The sequence below is a fragment of the Chanos chanos genome, chromosome 6, assembly GCF_902362185.1.
Source record: "Chanos chanos chromosome 6, fChaCha1.1, whole genome shotgun sequence".
Taxonomy (NCBI): Eukaryota; Metazoa; Chordata; class Actinopteri; order Gonorynchiformes; family Chanidae; genus Chanos; species Chanos chanos.
In genome coordinates, this window is record NC_044500.1 from 21,273,544 (window position 1) to 21,289,399 (window position 15,856).

General features: G+C 41.8%; 1 protein-coding gene across 2 annotated transcripts in view; it reads left to right on the forward strand.

Moving 5' to 3' along the window:
- nbeab (neurobeachin b) overlaps window positions 1-15,856 on the forward strand; it is a 253,431-nt gene that overhangs the window by 152,387 nt on the left and 85,188 nt on the right. The window contains exons 38-39 of one of the 2 annotated variants that reach the window (XM_030776247.1): window positions 2,421-2,447; window positions 10,026-10,150. In XM_030776247.1, coding sequence (XP_030632107.1) covers window positions 2,421-2,447; window positions 10,026-10,150 — 152 coding nt within the window. The remainder of the gene's footprint in view (window positions 1-2,420; window positions 2,448-10,025; window positions 10,151-15,856) is intronic. The other variant, XM_030776248.1, reaches the window with a different exon arrangement.

Here is a 15,856-nt window from a genome sequence, read left to right on the forward strand (position 1 = left end):
TTTCTTTATTGAATTTGTAAAATGTAACACAGATGTCAAATATGTCCACCGCTCTTGTTTGTTTACCTCACATCAATAGGAAACACACACATAGCAAATCAGAATGGAAGAAACAGTGCTTTGATGCTTTAAGTCATTTGGTTTCAGTACTTTAAAACTGTAAACAAAGTCTCCGGAGTACTGTTACCAAACTCAGATCAGTCAACAGTCTGCAGAGCAATGCTTTATTTTATACGGATTTCATTTGACACACCATTCACGCATCATCTCTATAGAAAATTACCCATAATGATATACACTAATGATTTCACCACAGCCATAGACACTACAGACTCTTTTACTTTCCTCTGATTATGCATCGTGATTTAATCCAGTCTGTGAGCGTTAGGCTGCTGTGTGATACCAGGCTGACAGTGATTGATGGAGTTAATGTGCATTAGTCTGTGCAGTATGTTATAATGTTCTCTGCTCTTCTTAAAACACACACACACATACACACACATGCACACACACACGCACACACACACACACACACACACACAATAAATACAAGGAACGTGAAATGTTTTATCTTATACATCACACACAGTTAACCAAATGACTGCACACTATTACAGGCATTTTATAAGATGAATAGTATTGTGTTTTTAATGGCCTCTTGACTTCTAAAATGCTGATCTCTCTGTGTCCTGCTCCCGCTTTGTATATTGGGTGTTTACCAATATACAAAGTATGCTCTGCATAACGGTATATGACACACTGCCAAAAAAACGGCGAAAATATCTTGACCTCTGAGGCGTCGGTGGGAATTCTCTACGACTGTGATGAAAAGTCTTTTGTGAAAAGCTCCTCGAAGACAAAACCTGAGCACTGGGACATTTTAAATGGTACAGCACTTCTTCCATCAGACCGAAATGTAGTGGTTAACCTGCTGGGGAAGAAAAATGATGCAATATGGCAGGGAGAGCGTGGCTGCGTTACAGCCGAACGACTCGTCCTTATTCAATGCTACATTAACTTTCCCATCTACATCACTCCTGAAAGACATGACACCACACAGCCCGCTGATGGCACTGTCCGTTATCTGTGTCCGTGCATGACAATAGATCTGTCTGACTGTGCCCGTGTGTGCGTGTATGTGTGTACAGTAGTGTGTAGATGGCTGTGTTTGATTGCTGATGCATACAAATTGCCTATTTTTCCCAAAATAATCTCCATGTGCTAAAAAAAACCCTGAAAGATTGTTGATTATCTGTGTAGAAAACACTGCAGAGCATTGGTCAGTTGTAGGTCTAACTTAAAAAAAAATACTACCATAGCACTGCGACTGTTTCACATTTTCTCTTTGTCTTCATACAATAGAAACCTCTTTCATTCGTCCTCTGTAACGTACTGAGCTGCACTGAAGTGGCATAAAATAAAAACAAAACAAAAAAACCCACATTTGCACACTTTCACCCTGTCCCACTGTGCCTGGAGTTGTTTGTGCATATAAACTGTGTTTAGAGCGAAAGCATTTCAACCGTACACCTGATCTTAAATAAGTAAAGCAAAGGTGCTAGACTGAACTGCCAACTTACAGCAAATAACAAAATCCTTTGGGGGTGGGGGCGTTCCATCATACTTTATGCCTGCCTGATGATAGATGTCCCCTGTATTGAGTCCGGCATCAGAAAATCAATACTGCTCAAATTGAAACAGTATAGGGCTGTATTGATCTGGGCTGCTAAATCAAAACGAGAAAGCTTTGATACAGCTCCTCAAGACAGCTCCCAGCCCTCTAATGACACTCTATCAATTTTAGCTTTGCACTGATAAATCAAGTCGAAAATTGGATGTCAGACTTTTCTTTCTCCTTTTTTTTTTCAATGCTACTACAGAAGTTATATGCTGTGCCCTCTCCTGGTGACCTCTGACCTCTGACAGTGGATTATAAAGTTCAGGGCTGGTCAAGAGAAAGGAGATGTCACACCAGGCCAGAAAACTTGATCACATAGATAAATTATAGAACAATTTATTTCAGTGTTTTTGGCTCATCCTCCAAACAGTGACATTACATCATTTGTGCAGGCAAAGACTGGGTCAAATACATTAAAATCATTATGTTTTGAACTGTTTACTTCAGATATGAAATATTTGGAGCCTTTGTGTTCTCGTCACACATTAAGGGGTACAGTTGCACAGAGATGGAGATCATGTAAATTCTTCAGAAGAGGAAATTTAAATTCTGTACAGACACGTATTTGCTCTTCCTACCATGCCTCATGTGAACGCTGATAACAAGTGTGTGACTTCACAACTTAACACAATAGTCACCTAGTCCAGGTTATTCTGTCAGCAAACATGTGGTGAACGGTGAAGCTGATGTCATTTGCAGTTTACATATTATTTTTCACACGATGGCAGGGCAAAAGTAACAGTTTTGTCCTCCCCTTCTCCTCCTACTTGTCGACTTCAGCATTACGAGAGATTCCTTGGCTGCTAATTGCTACTACACGGCCCTGTGAACAGAAATGTAAAAACAGGCCCTCTCTCTCAGGACAAGCGTCCTTTTGTTACGCCCGCGTGAACACAAGCAACATCGCTGACAGCTGACAGAGGAGCAGCCCCCAGTACACCCCCGCAGCTCTTAACTTAACCTGACCTGCGTATTGATTGTCAACGTTTCTCTGCTATAATTACTTTTTTTTTTTTGGGGGGGGGGGGGGGGGGGGGGGTAGGGAAAAAACAGGAGAGAGTGGTGGCGTGTATTGATCTGTGGAGAAGCTGGGCAGCGGGCGTTTCCCTTGACTTAACAGCGTGCTTCATCTGGTCTGCCTGACGAATGAGATGAGTCCGGCTGTGGATAATAACTTTGTGATGGAATGAGCGTACTCAGTCACACACTCTCCCTCGCTAAGCAGCCTCAGCACACACCACTGAAAGGCTTATCAATTCTCATACCAGTTGACCATGAGAGAAAGAGAGAGAGAGAGAGAGAGTAAGAGTGAGTGAGAGACAGAAGTAGGGGTACAAGGAGGGAGAGAGAGAGAGAGAGAGAGAGAGAGAAAGAAATGCTGTCCATATCCATTAGAGCTGGCAGTGCTAACCTCAAAGGGAAAATAGGACTTCTTGACAAACTAAGCCTGGTTCAGAGAAAAGAAAACAGTATCACTGAATGTGAATTAGTGAGTGTTACTGCCTCATGTATGTGATCAAAGAACTTGTCTGGGTGAAGGTTATGAGGAAATGTAAGAGAGAGACAAAAGATCAGACAGATTAACAGAAAGATTGGTCCGTTTGATATGATGCCAAGAGATGTGATGCCAAATACCCGGGACTTGTAAAAAAAAAGTGAGGGTACGTATACTGGGAACAGTTCTGTACCTAAGTCTGCACTGAATGTATTCAGTTTAACTCATCTAGAGAAATCAAACTAACACACGTGAACCGGGCTGTAAACGAGGCAGTAAAGCAGGCTGAAATGTCTCATCCAGAACCATGCACAACTTATCAGCATGGAAACCCAGCTAAAAGATTTTCATCTTCAATATTAAAACTTAGGATCACTGGATATATTTTGGCTCAAATGTGCCAACGCTAACTGCAGATGAGCACAGATGTACTACTTGTAGTTCTTGACCAAACACTGTTTTTGCTTGGTCTGTCCATACCTAAAAAAATACATAAAGTCTGTTTGGGCAAAAGCTCTGATTGTAAGACCTGCCTGTGATGCAGTACATCATCAATATAAAAGTGAAAAAGGCTTTGTTCTGGCTTTGTTCTCTCTCTCTCTCTCTCTCTCTCTCTCTCTCTCTCTCTCTGTGCCATTCATTTGTTCTTGACCTGCACAGGCTCGTCCCTGGGGGCATGCTTAACCTTGCCGTCCGTGCTAATTATCTCTGGAAAGAGGCCCATTCACACCATCATTAATTTGAAAAGGAGAGGGGTTTGGTATCCCCACTCTGCACCCCGTCTTTGACGAGAGGTAGAGAGAGATAGATAGTTTACTTAACTGGCCAAAGGGAGCATCTGACCCCTGCCACAGTTCTCTCTCTCTCATTTTGACAACCAGCTCTGTCTAGATACTTCACAGTGAGTTGTAATGCAGCGTGCATAGTGTTAAGTCAGAATGTCCTCTGATTGTTGGTAGAATTAAGTTGAACTGTTTTGTTGACAGTGCAGAGTTCAAATGCTTTGTGGTTTGTGTAAAGTCAAAATATTTTGTTGATTTTTGGTAGTGTTAAGTCTGAATACTTTTTGATTGCTCGTAATGTTAAGTGTGGAATGCTTTGTTGGTTGTTGGTGGTGTTCAGTAAGAAATGCTTTGTTGATTATGGGTAGTGGTCTGCTCTAACCAGTGTGCTGTGAGGGTCACGATTTGTAGATCTGTCAAACACAGAAGAGGATTAACTTCGGATGGTATTGCTAAGATAAAGCTTATCTATACCTATACCTCTGTTGATTTCCTCTGCATCCTCATTTCCTCATAAACCCTCGGTTTTTAACTTCTTAAATGACGTTCATGATGTATTACAAATGGTCAGTTTTTAGTTCGTGCTGATTCCAAGTTGTGTGTTGAAAAGTGACTATGGAGTCAGTGGCTGAGGATGAGATGGCTGAACACACAGAGCTTCACATGAAAGCATTTCCAGACCTGTGCCGTAATTGTATCAGCCTGTTCACCAGCACAATTCTTTATTCTCAAAACCACCACGCTTATTAGACATAAAAATCCAACTTGTATCAGATGGGCAGAAATAAAGCCTCTTTTTTCCCCCCAATTTATAGTTTGCTTTGAAAAATGAAACTTGAGAGATGTCCGTGGTCATGTGGTTGCCAGTTGGCTTGAAAAACAGTTACATCATAATATGGAGTGATTTTGTCTATTTGTATTGGGGGGGATGCTTCATGATGCATATGAAAGCATTCCAGCAAATGGGCATAATGGGAATGGGAATTATTAGAAAGGTCTTTGTTTTGAGTTATCACAGTGATATTTTAAATGGAGAATTGTGATCAATGCTTTATTTGTCTTTCACAGACTCTTAAAACCAAAATAAATGTAAAGTGAACCAAACCTTGAGCTTTACCAGTACTCTCTGTCAGGAAGAAATGCGTGAACTAACAAAATATTAGTTGTAATTTGTTGGGTTGGGTAAAATAGGCTAAACCTCGCTCTGTTCTAGTTCGGCATGAGAGATCTGATGCCCCTTCCATCCATTCTGAGAGCCAGCCCCAAAAGAGCATCTGTTCCCAGCTTGGCTTCTCTGACAGAGCTTGGCCATGTTCAGTGTCACCAGCCAACAGGACATGAGACATGGCAGGCGGAGTATCACAAAGCCTGGTGTGAGGCTGATGAAAAGCAGCCCCACTCTCTCTTAAATAGACCCGCCAGAGATCGCCAGCATTTACTCCAATTAGCCCTATTTATATCCCAAATGGAAGCATTTAAAGAGAATATAATGATGTCTTATTGAATCTCTATCTGCGTTTATGCCGTCACAATATCCTCTCTGTGAAGACTAGCAGACGGAGCTTAAACGTCAGTGTTGGCCCGGATGTCTCCACGCTGCCCCTACGGTCTGATGTCCTGCTCTAGGTGAAATCTGTCATACTGAAATTTTATTAATGTCACACTGGGTGGTTGGTAAATAGTTATTTGTTTCTGGTTGCTTATTGGTTACCATGGTAATGTTACAGTTCTCGGTTATTACCTCTCTGATATTACGTATGTGTTAGCACAGTATTTGGCTCTTGTATTTTGATATAGAGAGCACTTCAAGGCCGTGGACGACATCTGTGTCGGTCTGATTTGCGTGTGCCCTAGGTCCATCCCTGGACGAAAAAAGTTACGCTGTAACAAAGCATGAAATAACATGGTCAAAACTAGGGAGATGGTCGGGAAGCCTTTCTCTTTATTATTTCCACATTGACCGTTACCACAGCTAATGTTGCACAGTGTATCAAGGAACACATAGTTACTGTTGCCTAGATATTGTTTGACAGGAAATGGATGGTTCTGGGACCACTGTGGAACACTGCTGAATGAGGAAGGAATGAGTCTCTATAAACAGTGTCTGTCTGTAAACAGAGAGACAAAGGCTCCCCCTCCTTCCCTTTTTTTTTTAGACATATAGCTTCATCCACTAGAATGAATCACCTATGTGAAGGTGTGGGAGGTAAACATCCAGCTCTTGTTGTCCATGGTCACAGAGGCCCCCTGAGGATGGAGCAGTAAGAGGCCAATCAGTCTGGAGGCTAAGGCCGTTTCCACTGCCTTTCCAAGTCCAATCTATCTGGCCTTTCAGCCCGCCAAATAAGCCCCTTTCCCTCGCTCTCCAAACAGTGCCATATTTTGTGATGAAATTGTAAGCAATCCTTTTATTTCCCATTTCACCGTTTCAGGCTGAATCATGGCTGTCGGGTATTTACAGCCCTTCACAAGCTCTGTGCCTACCCTGCTGACGGACGCGCAGTAAATCTCGGACAGCCTGGTCCCACACCCGTTTACTGGGATGCTATTTGAATGCATGGCGGCGAACAGAGAGAAGATACTTTATGTTAAAAGCGTCTCTCGTCGCCACACTTAAATCCAAACGCTACTGTAAATAATGACTGTCATGTTTGCTGATAGTTTTGGTTATCAGTGGCAGGAAATTAGCTTTTAAAATGCAGTTTGAAATCCATTTGAGTGATTGATGGTTGATGTGACAAATAAATTTGTGCTGCTTTCGAGGAGGCTGGGCCTTTGCCATTCTTTATGCCTGTCAGGAGGTGCGGAGTCGTGAGAGGAGAGGGGAGAGCGCAGCTAATTCTGTGGAGTGATTGTCGTGGAGATGAACTGAGTGTCAGTACCTCATTCTGGGGCGGCAGACAAATGAGGCGTCGGAATCCAGTAATACGTTTATTAAGATCTATTGGAATAGCTAAGGTGCTCATATTGCCATGGAGTAAAAAGCATTAGGATTTAAAATAAATAAATAAATAAAAAGAAACAGTTAACAGAAAATAGAATCAATATCTTATTTGCTGTTTCCCAATGTAGGCATTTAAAAAGCTTTGATGAATGTGTTGTTATAATACACAGTCTTTCATGACAATACAAATTATGTCTTTAACATCAGGACTGGAGGATTTCCGGTAAAGAAATGATCATAAAAAACATAATCATAAAAAATGCTGTTTTTTTTTTTTTTTTTTTTTTTTTTTTTTTATAACCCCTCAACTGAAGTGTTCGGCTCCTAAGAAGAGAACTTTTCATCTCCTCACCCGGCGGCTAGTGTAAGGTGATAACTCTGTCTGCTGCCTTTGGGGAGGAATACCCTGTGTGTACTCACGGTCCATTCCCAGGGTGCTGCTGGGTTTGCACACAGCTGTAGATTTCAGTGACAGTTGACAGTTCTGGCCCAGGTGACATTCAGTGCACTGGTAATGACATGGCTCTGTTTATCACTGCTCACCCTTTCTGTCTCACCACCAAAATGAAAGCACATCCAGTTTTTTTTTACTTTTTTGTCACAGGGTCCAAATTGTTAACTGTTGTTGAATACCATTCGATTTATCTCTCCATTGAATTTTGCTCGATGTTTACATCTCTTTTCAAGAGGAACAGAAAGTACTTGGTTTTCCCTCTTAATACGGTGTATGCATGGCAAACCATGGTCAAACCAAATCAAATGCTTTGTAAGACTGGTGCAGCCTACAGAAATCTTCAAAGTCAATGGATACCCCCCCCCCCCCCCCCCCCCCCCCCAGCATGCCACTGGCATATAAGAGCCAGATTTAGGGGTTTATAATCTGGAACAGTAATCGCTGGGTTGCCTCCGGAGGATTTACATTTTTTCATGCTGTAATCTCACATTTACAATATCATTTAAGTGGCGTTGGCCTCTCAGCCGACTGACATCTCTCTTTCTCTCTCTCTCTCTCTCTCTCTCTCTCTGGAAAGCAAAGCTTCAGGGCTCAGATTGACGGGAGACAAGCCCCAGGCCCTGGGAGCTGCGTTTCATACACACTCACGTGACGAACCTTTGGCATGCAGCTCATGTATACACGCTAGCTGTATCTCTCTCTCTCTCTCTCTCTCTCTCTCTCTCTCTGACACACACACAGAGCTGATTGAGACTAAACTGAGACTGATTGCTTGTCGTTGTCAAAGCTACGCTAAATCTCTTGAGTCTCTTGATTTCCTGACATTTGTAGATATTATGTTCATGGAACAAGGAGCAGGTTTTTTGTGTGTGATGTGATCTCACTGAAACACTTTAATCTGTTTAAACTGATTCAATATTATGGCAGGGTGCGGAAAGCTCTCGTCCAGGCCAATCTGTAGGCCTGTCGTAGCTGTGGCCGCGCCTCGGCCCCTGCTCCAGCGAGGACTCCCGTGGTCCTGGATGAGTAGAGTGAGCGACAAAGGGAAAAAAAAAAAATAAAATTTTTTCATCATCTTAGGACAAATGTGAAGTACTTTCCCACATTCACTTCTCGAGCACTGGATATACTTGTTTGAAGACATTCCAGAATATTCCTTTGAAGGCTTATTGTCCACATAAGCATGAAATTACTAACCACCCACAAAATGATGTTGCAAAACAAGAGGAATTCAAACTATTTCAGCGTGTTGAATTTCGTAGCTTCTTTTTGATGTAATTTTGTTTATGCTCAGAAAACTAATGACTCAATTTATTGGGTTTATTTTAAAATTCTGAAAAGCCCAAACAGAAGGATCTTGTATGTCCCCACGTGTGGCGTTTAATGAAGACAAACCACATGTGGAGTTCGGCGATTGTCTCTCACTATGCTGTCATTTATTCCGCAATTTTCACAATCATCACTCTCCTTTTACATGCTTCTAAACCCTCTTCGGGCTAAATTAGTTACTGTGTTATTCTGTGCCAGCTCTGTTCTTTTCCGTTTTTTTTTTTCTTTAAAGGAAATGCAAAACCTTTGAAATGTCTCCAGCCCTGAATGTACTTGAAACAAGCTGCACTTAGTAACCTGATGCTAGGCCATGGCCTTAATGGTTTGCATTAGTTGTAAGCTATAAAGTTATCCCATGCAGGTTTCTGCTAATGACGGAATAATCATTTACAAAGATGGTTACCACATGCTGAAGCTGTTTTCCTCTCTTCTCTTCACTCCTCTCTCCCTTACTCTCTCCCTCTCTCCCTCTCTCTCTCTCTCTCTCTCTCTCTCTCATGCTCATTTTATACAGCCCCTAATTCACTGTTATTAATAATGAATAAAAATGCAATTTTCTGTGGCTTGCTTCAGGGCTTCAGGAATCATTTCAATGAATATTTCAGCACATTATTTTAATCACGCCGCGGCATATGCGCAGGGAAGGGGGGCTCTTTTTTTATTGGCTCAGGCTTCAGCTGCGGTGAGATACCCCCCCCCCCCCCCCCTTCACCCCCCATCATTAAAGTGAGTGCTGCCTGCGTTGGTTCAGGGTCCTACCTTTGATTTACAAGCCTTGTTAAAAAACACTGTTAAAAAAAGGAGGCAAGCTGTGCCATTTATACTTGTAATTTGATCCTGTATTTGTTAATGGGACTGGCTGTTATTTATATGGGCCATAGAGAGCCGCCACTGCCGCCGCCACTGCTGCTGCCGCTAGGCTTCCACAGGGCCTCATACCGCAGGGATGAGTGGGGTCTCTGAAAAGCATGATGCCAGTGACACTGGGGTGGGGTATTTTGGAGGGGGGGGGCGGGGATTTGTGATGATTGGTCAAACATATATACTCCGAGCAGTTTATAACTTTTTCAGAATCTTTCAGAAATGTATAGACTGTATCAACAACCTGGGGCAGGAAAACTTTTAATATCTATGTAAAATGGAGAAAACACGAAAGTGTTTTTTCATTAATGTTTATGACTGAATGCCAAGGACATAGTCATATTATTTTTTGCTGGAATATACTATAAACATACTCTTTCTTTGTACGTCTGAATATTTAGTGCCACATTGTGAGTGTTTATTTAGTACATTGTTTAATTCTGCTGAGATTTGAACCCGGTGTGTGTTGTGTGTTCACACAGTCATCTCAACGACTTCTGCCGTCTGGACTACTGGGAGGATGACCTCAGGAGGAGGCGGAGATTCATTCGAAATCCCTTTGGCTCCACCCACTTAGACATCGTTTGCAAATCACTCGAGGACTATGGTTAGTAATTCTGCCAACAGCCAATCAAAGCCCAGCTGGATGCTGTCAATCTAGTTCATTATTTCTAAACCTATTTTATCTTCCCACATACAATGACATCATTGTTTCACAGTGGGGGTTGGAGGCTCACAGGGGTGTATGAAAATGGTAAAAAGTCCACTCTTGGCTTTAGGAATATTACCAAGGCAAGAAAAGTTCATTGTCATTTTTATAGGTTAGGGTATTTATGAGCCTTGTCGATTGAACATGGCACACAGGTTTTATGGCACGTTTTATTTCCTCCAGCACACGTAGTTGAGAGCAAACGGCAATGCTTATTTTACTATTTCTGCACTTGGTTTCAGACTTACTCTCATTGACCCATTGAATCTTGTAGTGTGCTGTCCACCGTGAGTGTCGATTTCGCTCCATGTCACGCAACGCCGCTTTTTAGAGAGAAGCGGTTCGATATTATTAAGGCCTCCCAGCTCTTCCCCTCAGGCTGAAATTGAATGGCAGAGAAGTCGTATTAAATGAATAAATAGCTCATGTGTTGATTCTCAGGCTCTAAAAGGTCGTCCTCTTAGTTTTGCTACCATAGCAGTTTAAAATCTCATGTGATGTGAAAATTAATCTTCATTATGAGAATTATCACTTTTTGGCTGGCTTATCTGAGTTGGAGACAGTACACATGCACACATACGCACATACGTACATACACACACACAGACACACACTCACGCTCTCATTTACCAGCTGCTCACCAGTCTGCAGGTGGCTTGTGCTCATCACACTGGGATGGCTCTGTAATATGTGTGTGTGTTTGTGTGTGTGTGTGTGTGTGTGTGTGTGTGCGCGTGTGCATTTGTCTCATCTTTACAATAACTGTTATCCCTAGTATTTTGTTTCGTATAGTGCATCTGATGTGTTTCTGATTCAGTCAAACTCTTTTAAAAAATAATTTATCATACATCATGCATCATTTTATCTACCTTCCATCACTCTGTTCTTCTCAGTCACTGCAGTTTGGTTTCCTGGGACAAAGTGCTTGATTATTTTTATCTCTGCTTGTAATGAGCAGAATATAGCAGAAGTGGGTTGTGTGGAAAGGGACTTGCCTGAGGTCAAGGGTGACCAGAGAAAGAGAGGAAGGGCAGAGAGGGCAACTTTCTCTTCTCTCAGTGGGTTTTCTGAAGATGGAGAGGGTTTTTTTTTATCTCCCCAGACTTAATGTGAGAGATGTGTTTTGCTGCTATAATCTTTGCCAGGTTGCTTCCACAGCGTGATGCTAATGGTTTCATGGATGAATATGTTTAGGCAAGATGTTAGGATATGTTTAGTGTAGATGTTAGCAGCCTTTCTCAACTGTCAGTGAGAGAGACAGAAAGACATCAGTCCTTTTTCTCTACTCATCTATACCATGTGACAGTCAAGAAACAGAGGGTTGTTAACTGTTTGGAGTGACTGGTCTCAGGCAACTTTTCACAACCAACGTGGCCTGTGTGAAGCAGGGTAGAGGTACCATTAGCGGGACAGGGCTGGTTTAGTTACATTTTCCAAAGTCTTGAGGAGAAATACTGTCCCGTGGGCCTGATGGCCCGGCAGCTGTTCCCATGACAGCGGAGATTGAGAACGGTCATGTGAGGGTAGGCGCCTAGCAGGGAAAGGATGAATTAACTGTTGAAGGTGAACATAAATAAAATTGACTGTGTTTTCACAGGAAGCGTTGAAGTAGATGACATTAGTCAGGTGGAGCTCAGCATCGCGTTCCTGGCAGTTCATTTACAGTCGCTAGCAGAGTGAATAGTGTCTCTAGCAAAGACTGCCTTTCAAATTGCTCCTCAAATAGGGTCTTTTTAAATATAATTTTAAATAATAATTTTCATGTTGCCCCTTTTGTGAAATGGTATGATATGATGTGAAATACGTCTCTGCTTTTCTACAGCAGTGCCCTAATGACCCTTAGAATAACATCATTATTTTTGATTACTTTTGATTTATTGGGTTTTCGCAAAAAAGTACTTTGATCCACTTCCATGTCCACATTAAGTTTTAGGAATGCCTTTAGCAATGTTTATATATATTTATATATATATATATATATATATATATATATAAACATAAATATAAACATTACACACTCACACACACACACACACACACACACACACACACACACACATATATATATATATATATATATATATATATATATATATATATATTTATGTGTGTGTGTGTGTGTACACACACAGAGTTGTGTTCCAGGTAGCTTTGCCTTTTCTGCCATATGAGGTCCAGTGTGCTTGCAGGCTTCTCCAGAGCTTGCCATACTGTCTATTAGCAGGTCTGACAGCACAGTGAACCCATTCCCTGTGATGAGATCTGCTGTTCCTCTCCAGCAGCACACACACTCTGACTATATTGTTAGCTGATTGGAATTGGGCAAGCATGAAATGGAAGTCACGTTAATATTGATCGTAGTCTTTAACACCCTGTTTTACCTCAGGGTGTCCTTGCCAGTAATGTTTTCAGGTGAGTGCTCCCATGCTGACCTGGGGAACTTAGTGGACACAGATCTTTATAGCTCATTATAACACAAAGAAAGAGAGGAGCGAGCAAGAGAGAGAGAGGGAGAGAGAGAGAGAGAGAGAGAGAGAGAGAGAGAAAGAGAGAGGATGGTAAAGGAGTGAAAAAGAGAAGCAGTGCCATACCACACCATAAACAGACAGAGTTTCTTGCAGCAATGGTCAGATTAAAGCGACAGCATAGAAGCGTAGGGAAACAGTTCTGTTTTATTTACACTTACTGTGTGACTTAAAAGACAGAGCTCAGATCTCAGCCAGGGCTCTACCAGCTTGTCCATACGCTATCTATTGTTGTGGAATGTTAATCCTGCAGAGATGATGTGTGTAGGAGTGTGCACATGGAAATCAGGGACAGATACTGATAGAGAAACAAAGAGACAGATCAAACGCAGTAGGAAGAGAGCGAGAAGGAGTAAAGCTTTCTTTAAATCACCACATGTGGCTTAAGCTCAAACATATCACAGGACAGTTATCATAACATAGCAGCAGGAGCTGGACAGTTCTGAGAATTTTGTCCGGGCTTTTACCCATCCGGAAACCGCCGTGAACTCAGCCGAGCGCCGTAGCTTTGACCATGTTTTAGCAAGATGATTTTGTGATGCGAAATCCCTTTTTATCCATGCGAAGCTAAGACAAAAGCGTAGCATTTATCTCTGCAGTCCCTTCACTGGGCGGGGTTTTTCTATCCCTGGAACACAGACGGGAAAGCCTCTACAAAATGGATGCTGTTTGAATTCAATGTATTGCGACAATATTGTTATTAGTCCTTACCTACTTAATCTGCAATATGCTGAATACACTTTTGTGTGTATGTCTGGAGTTATATAAGAATCATAACTTACTCATTTGCACAACAGAGAGAAACGCTTCAGGACGTGAGATATCACGTAGTTTCTTTCCATTAAAGTCACCTGTATGAGATATCGAAACATTTCTGGAGCCAAGTCCAGGCTGGAAAATAAAGCAGTGGACCCCAACAGTGTTTAAGTGAAACATCATGTCACGCTCCCCTGTTTCTCTCTGCCGCTGTTCCAGGGTGGTAGGAGCTGGTTACTCCTGGCAACACCTCGAAGAACACATGCTTCTCGACTCAAGCGAACCAATAAACGTATATGGCCCATGCCACAGAATACTCCTGAGTTCTAAGAATATATAAAACATGGAGCCTTGGCAACATTTATATGGTTGGAATGGAGACCATTTTAAAGCTGTTCAGCTCTTATCTGTAGTACAATCGACTGTAAAACTACCGAACGCCACAGTATTTATCCTTTGGAAGCCTTTTTTAGAGACAGTAAAATCTCTTTTTGTTTGCCACTGGCTGATGGTAATGAATATATTCTGAACAGAAAGGTGGAAAGGTCATCCTACTGAATGGCCAAGCTGAGAAACCACACAGTCATGCATGTGCCTAACTCCTGAATGGCTAAACCAAGCTTTTCTCTCCACACTATTGTCTTTTTCATGTTGGGAAATTCAGCATTCCTCCTGTTTGGGGTTATTCACATGAATAAAACTGTGGATACGTGTTCATCACAGACGAGTGAATGTGACCTTTTTCAAAACAAAACATAATCCTTAATTTGAACTAAATTACAGATCAATCTGTTTGTTATATATATATAATTCTATAATATACTCATCTCTGTATTTTTACTTAGTGGTTTATGTCACTCCGACTGGTCATTTGTTTTCTGTGTATTTGTTCTGGCCTTGTTTATATCAGTGTGTGTTTCCAGCTCTTGGTGTGTATTCTTTTTTAGCATCTCATTATCCCACAGCTCTGAGCTTCTGTTCTCTCTCTTACATGGTTCACATGCATCTGTCTGTCAGAGGGACAATGGGGTGGACCTTATCTAAGAGAAATCAGCTATAGTTTGACTCGGTAAAATGCCAGTGGTATGGTATACATCAGTAACTACAACAATGACAGACAGCACAAGATCTTTCTCTTTTATGTATGTATGTATGTAGGTATGCATTCATTTATTTGTCTGTTTGTTCAGGTAGTTAGTTTTGCAGATCAGTAAGGGTGATATGGGGCTGAGAATGTTGCTAATGAAGTTATGCTAATATCCCCTGTGCTTTCACTGTCAGGTGGCTGTATCATAAAGGTGCTTTGATTGGAGGAGCTGCACTATAAAGGTGCTTTGACTGGACATGCTGTACTGTAAAGGTGCTTTGACTGGACACACTGTACTATAAAGGTTCTTTGATAGGAGGGGCTGTGCTATAAAGGTGCTTTGATTGGACAGGCTGTACTATAAAGGTTCTTTGATTTGACATGCTGTACTATAAAGGATCTTTGATTGGAGGGCCTGTACTATAGAGGTGCTTTGTTTAGAGGGGCTGTACTACAAACTGCTTTGATTGGAGAGTACTGGTGAGTCAGGTGGAAAACTACTGCTTACAACAGCATTGTGCTCTAACTGCAGCTCCCAAATTCTCATCAGTTATGCTCACCCATTTATTCCAGTTTTTTCCTCTTCTGAATTGAATTGTGTAAAACATCTGTTTCTCTGCACTTTTTCTTTTCTTTGCTTTTCTTTTTTTTTCTTTTTCTTCCCATTCATTTTCTTGTCAAAATCAGCATGGTTTATTTTGTCTGTTTCTCACTGAAGCCCCATGGTTCATCTTGCCAATCACATGTGAAACCATCTCCCTCCGCCCTGGCTCAGCGTACCCTCATTTAATGCAAACATAATGACTCTTCACAGAGTTAGGGTTTTAAATTTCACCCATTCGGCTTTGATCCGTGACCACTGGCTGGCTCTCGTCTCTAAACGTTACATGGTCTCCATTTCCGAAATGGTCCCATTTCTTCCTTCACACTGATGAAAGCTCCTGAGATATGAGACAGAGCAGGAGTCCTCATCTCTCCCCTCCCCTCCCCTCCCCTGCTACAGTAGCAGTGTTGACAACAGTCGTAAACGACCTCTTTGAGGAGAAGGAGAGGCGCGTCGGGGGAGCGAGAGAAAGGAGGCATGTCAAAAGAGTGTCAGACACCTCCTATTTCTGATAAGCATTCTGATTTGCCTTTCTTTTCTTCCGTTTGAGCACGGTGTCTTTTTTAGTTTTCCTGGCAAATCTGACCTTAAAGAAGACAAATGCAGAAAGACGTGTGTGTTCACTGATGCCT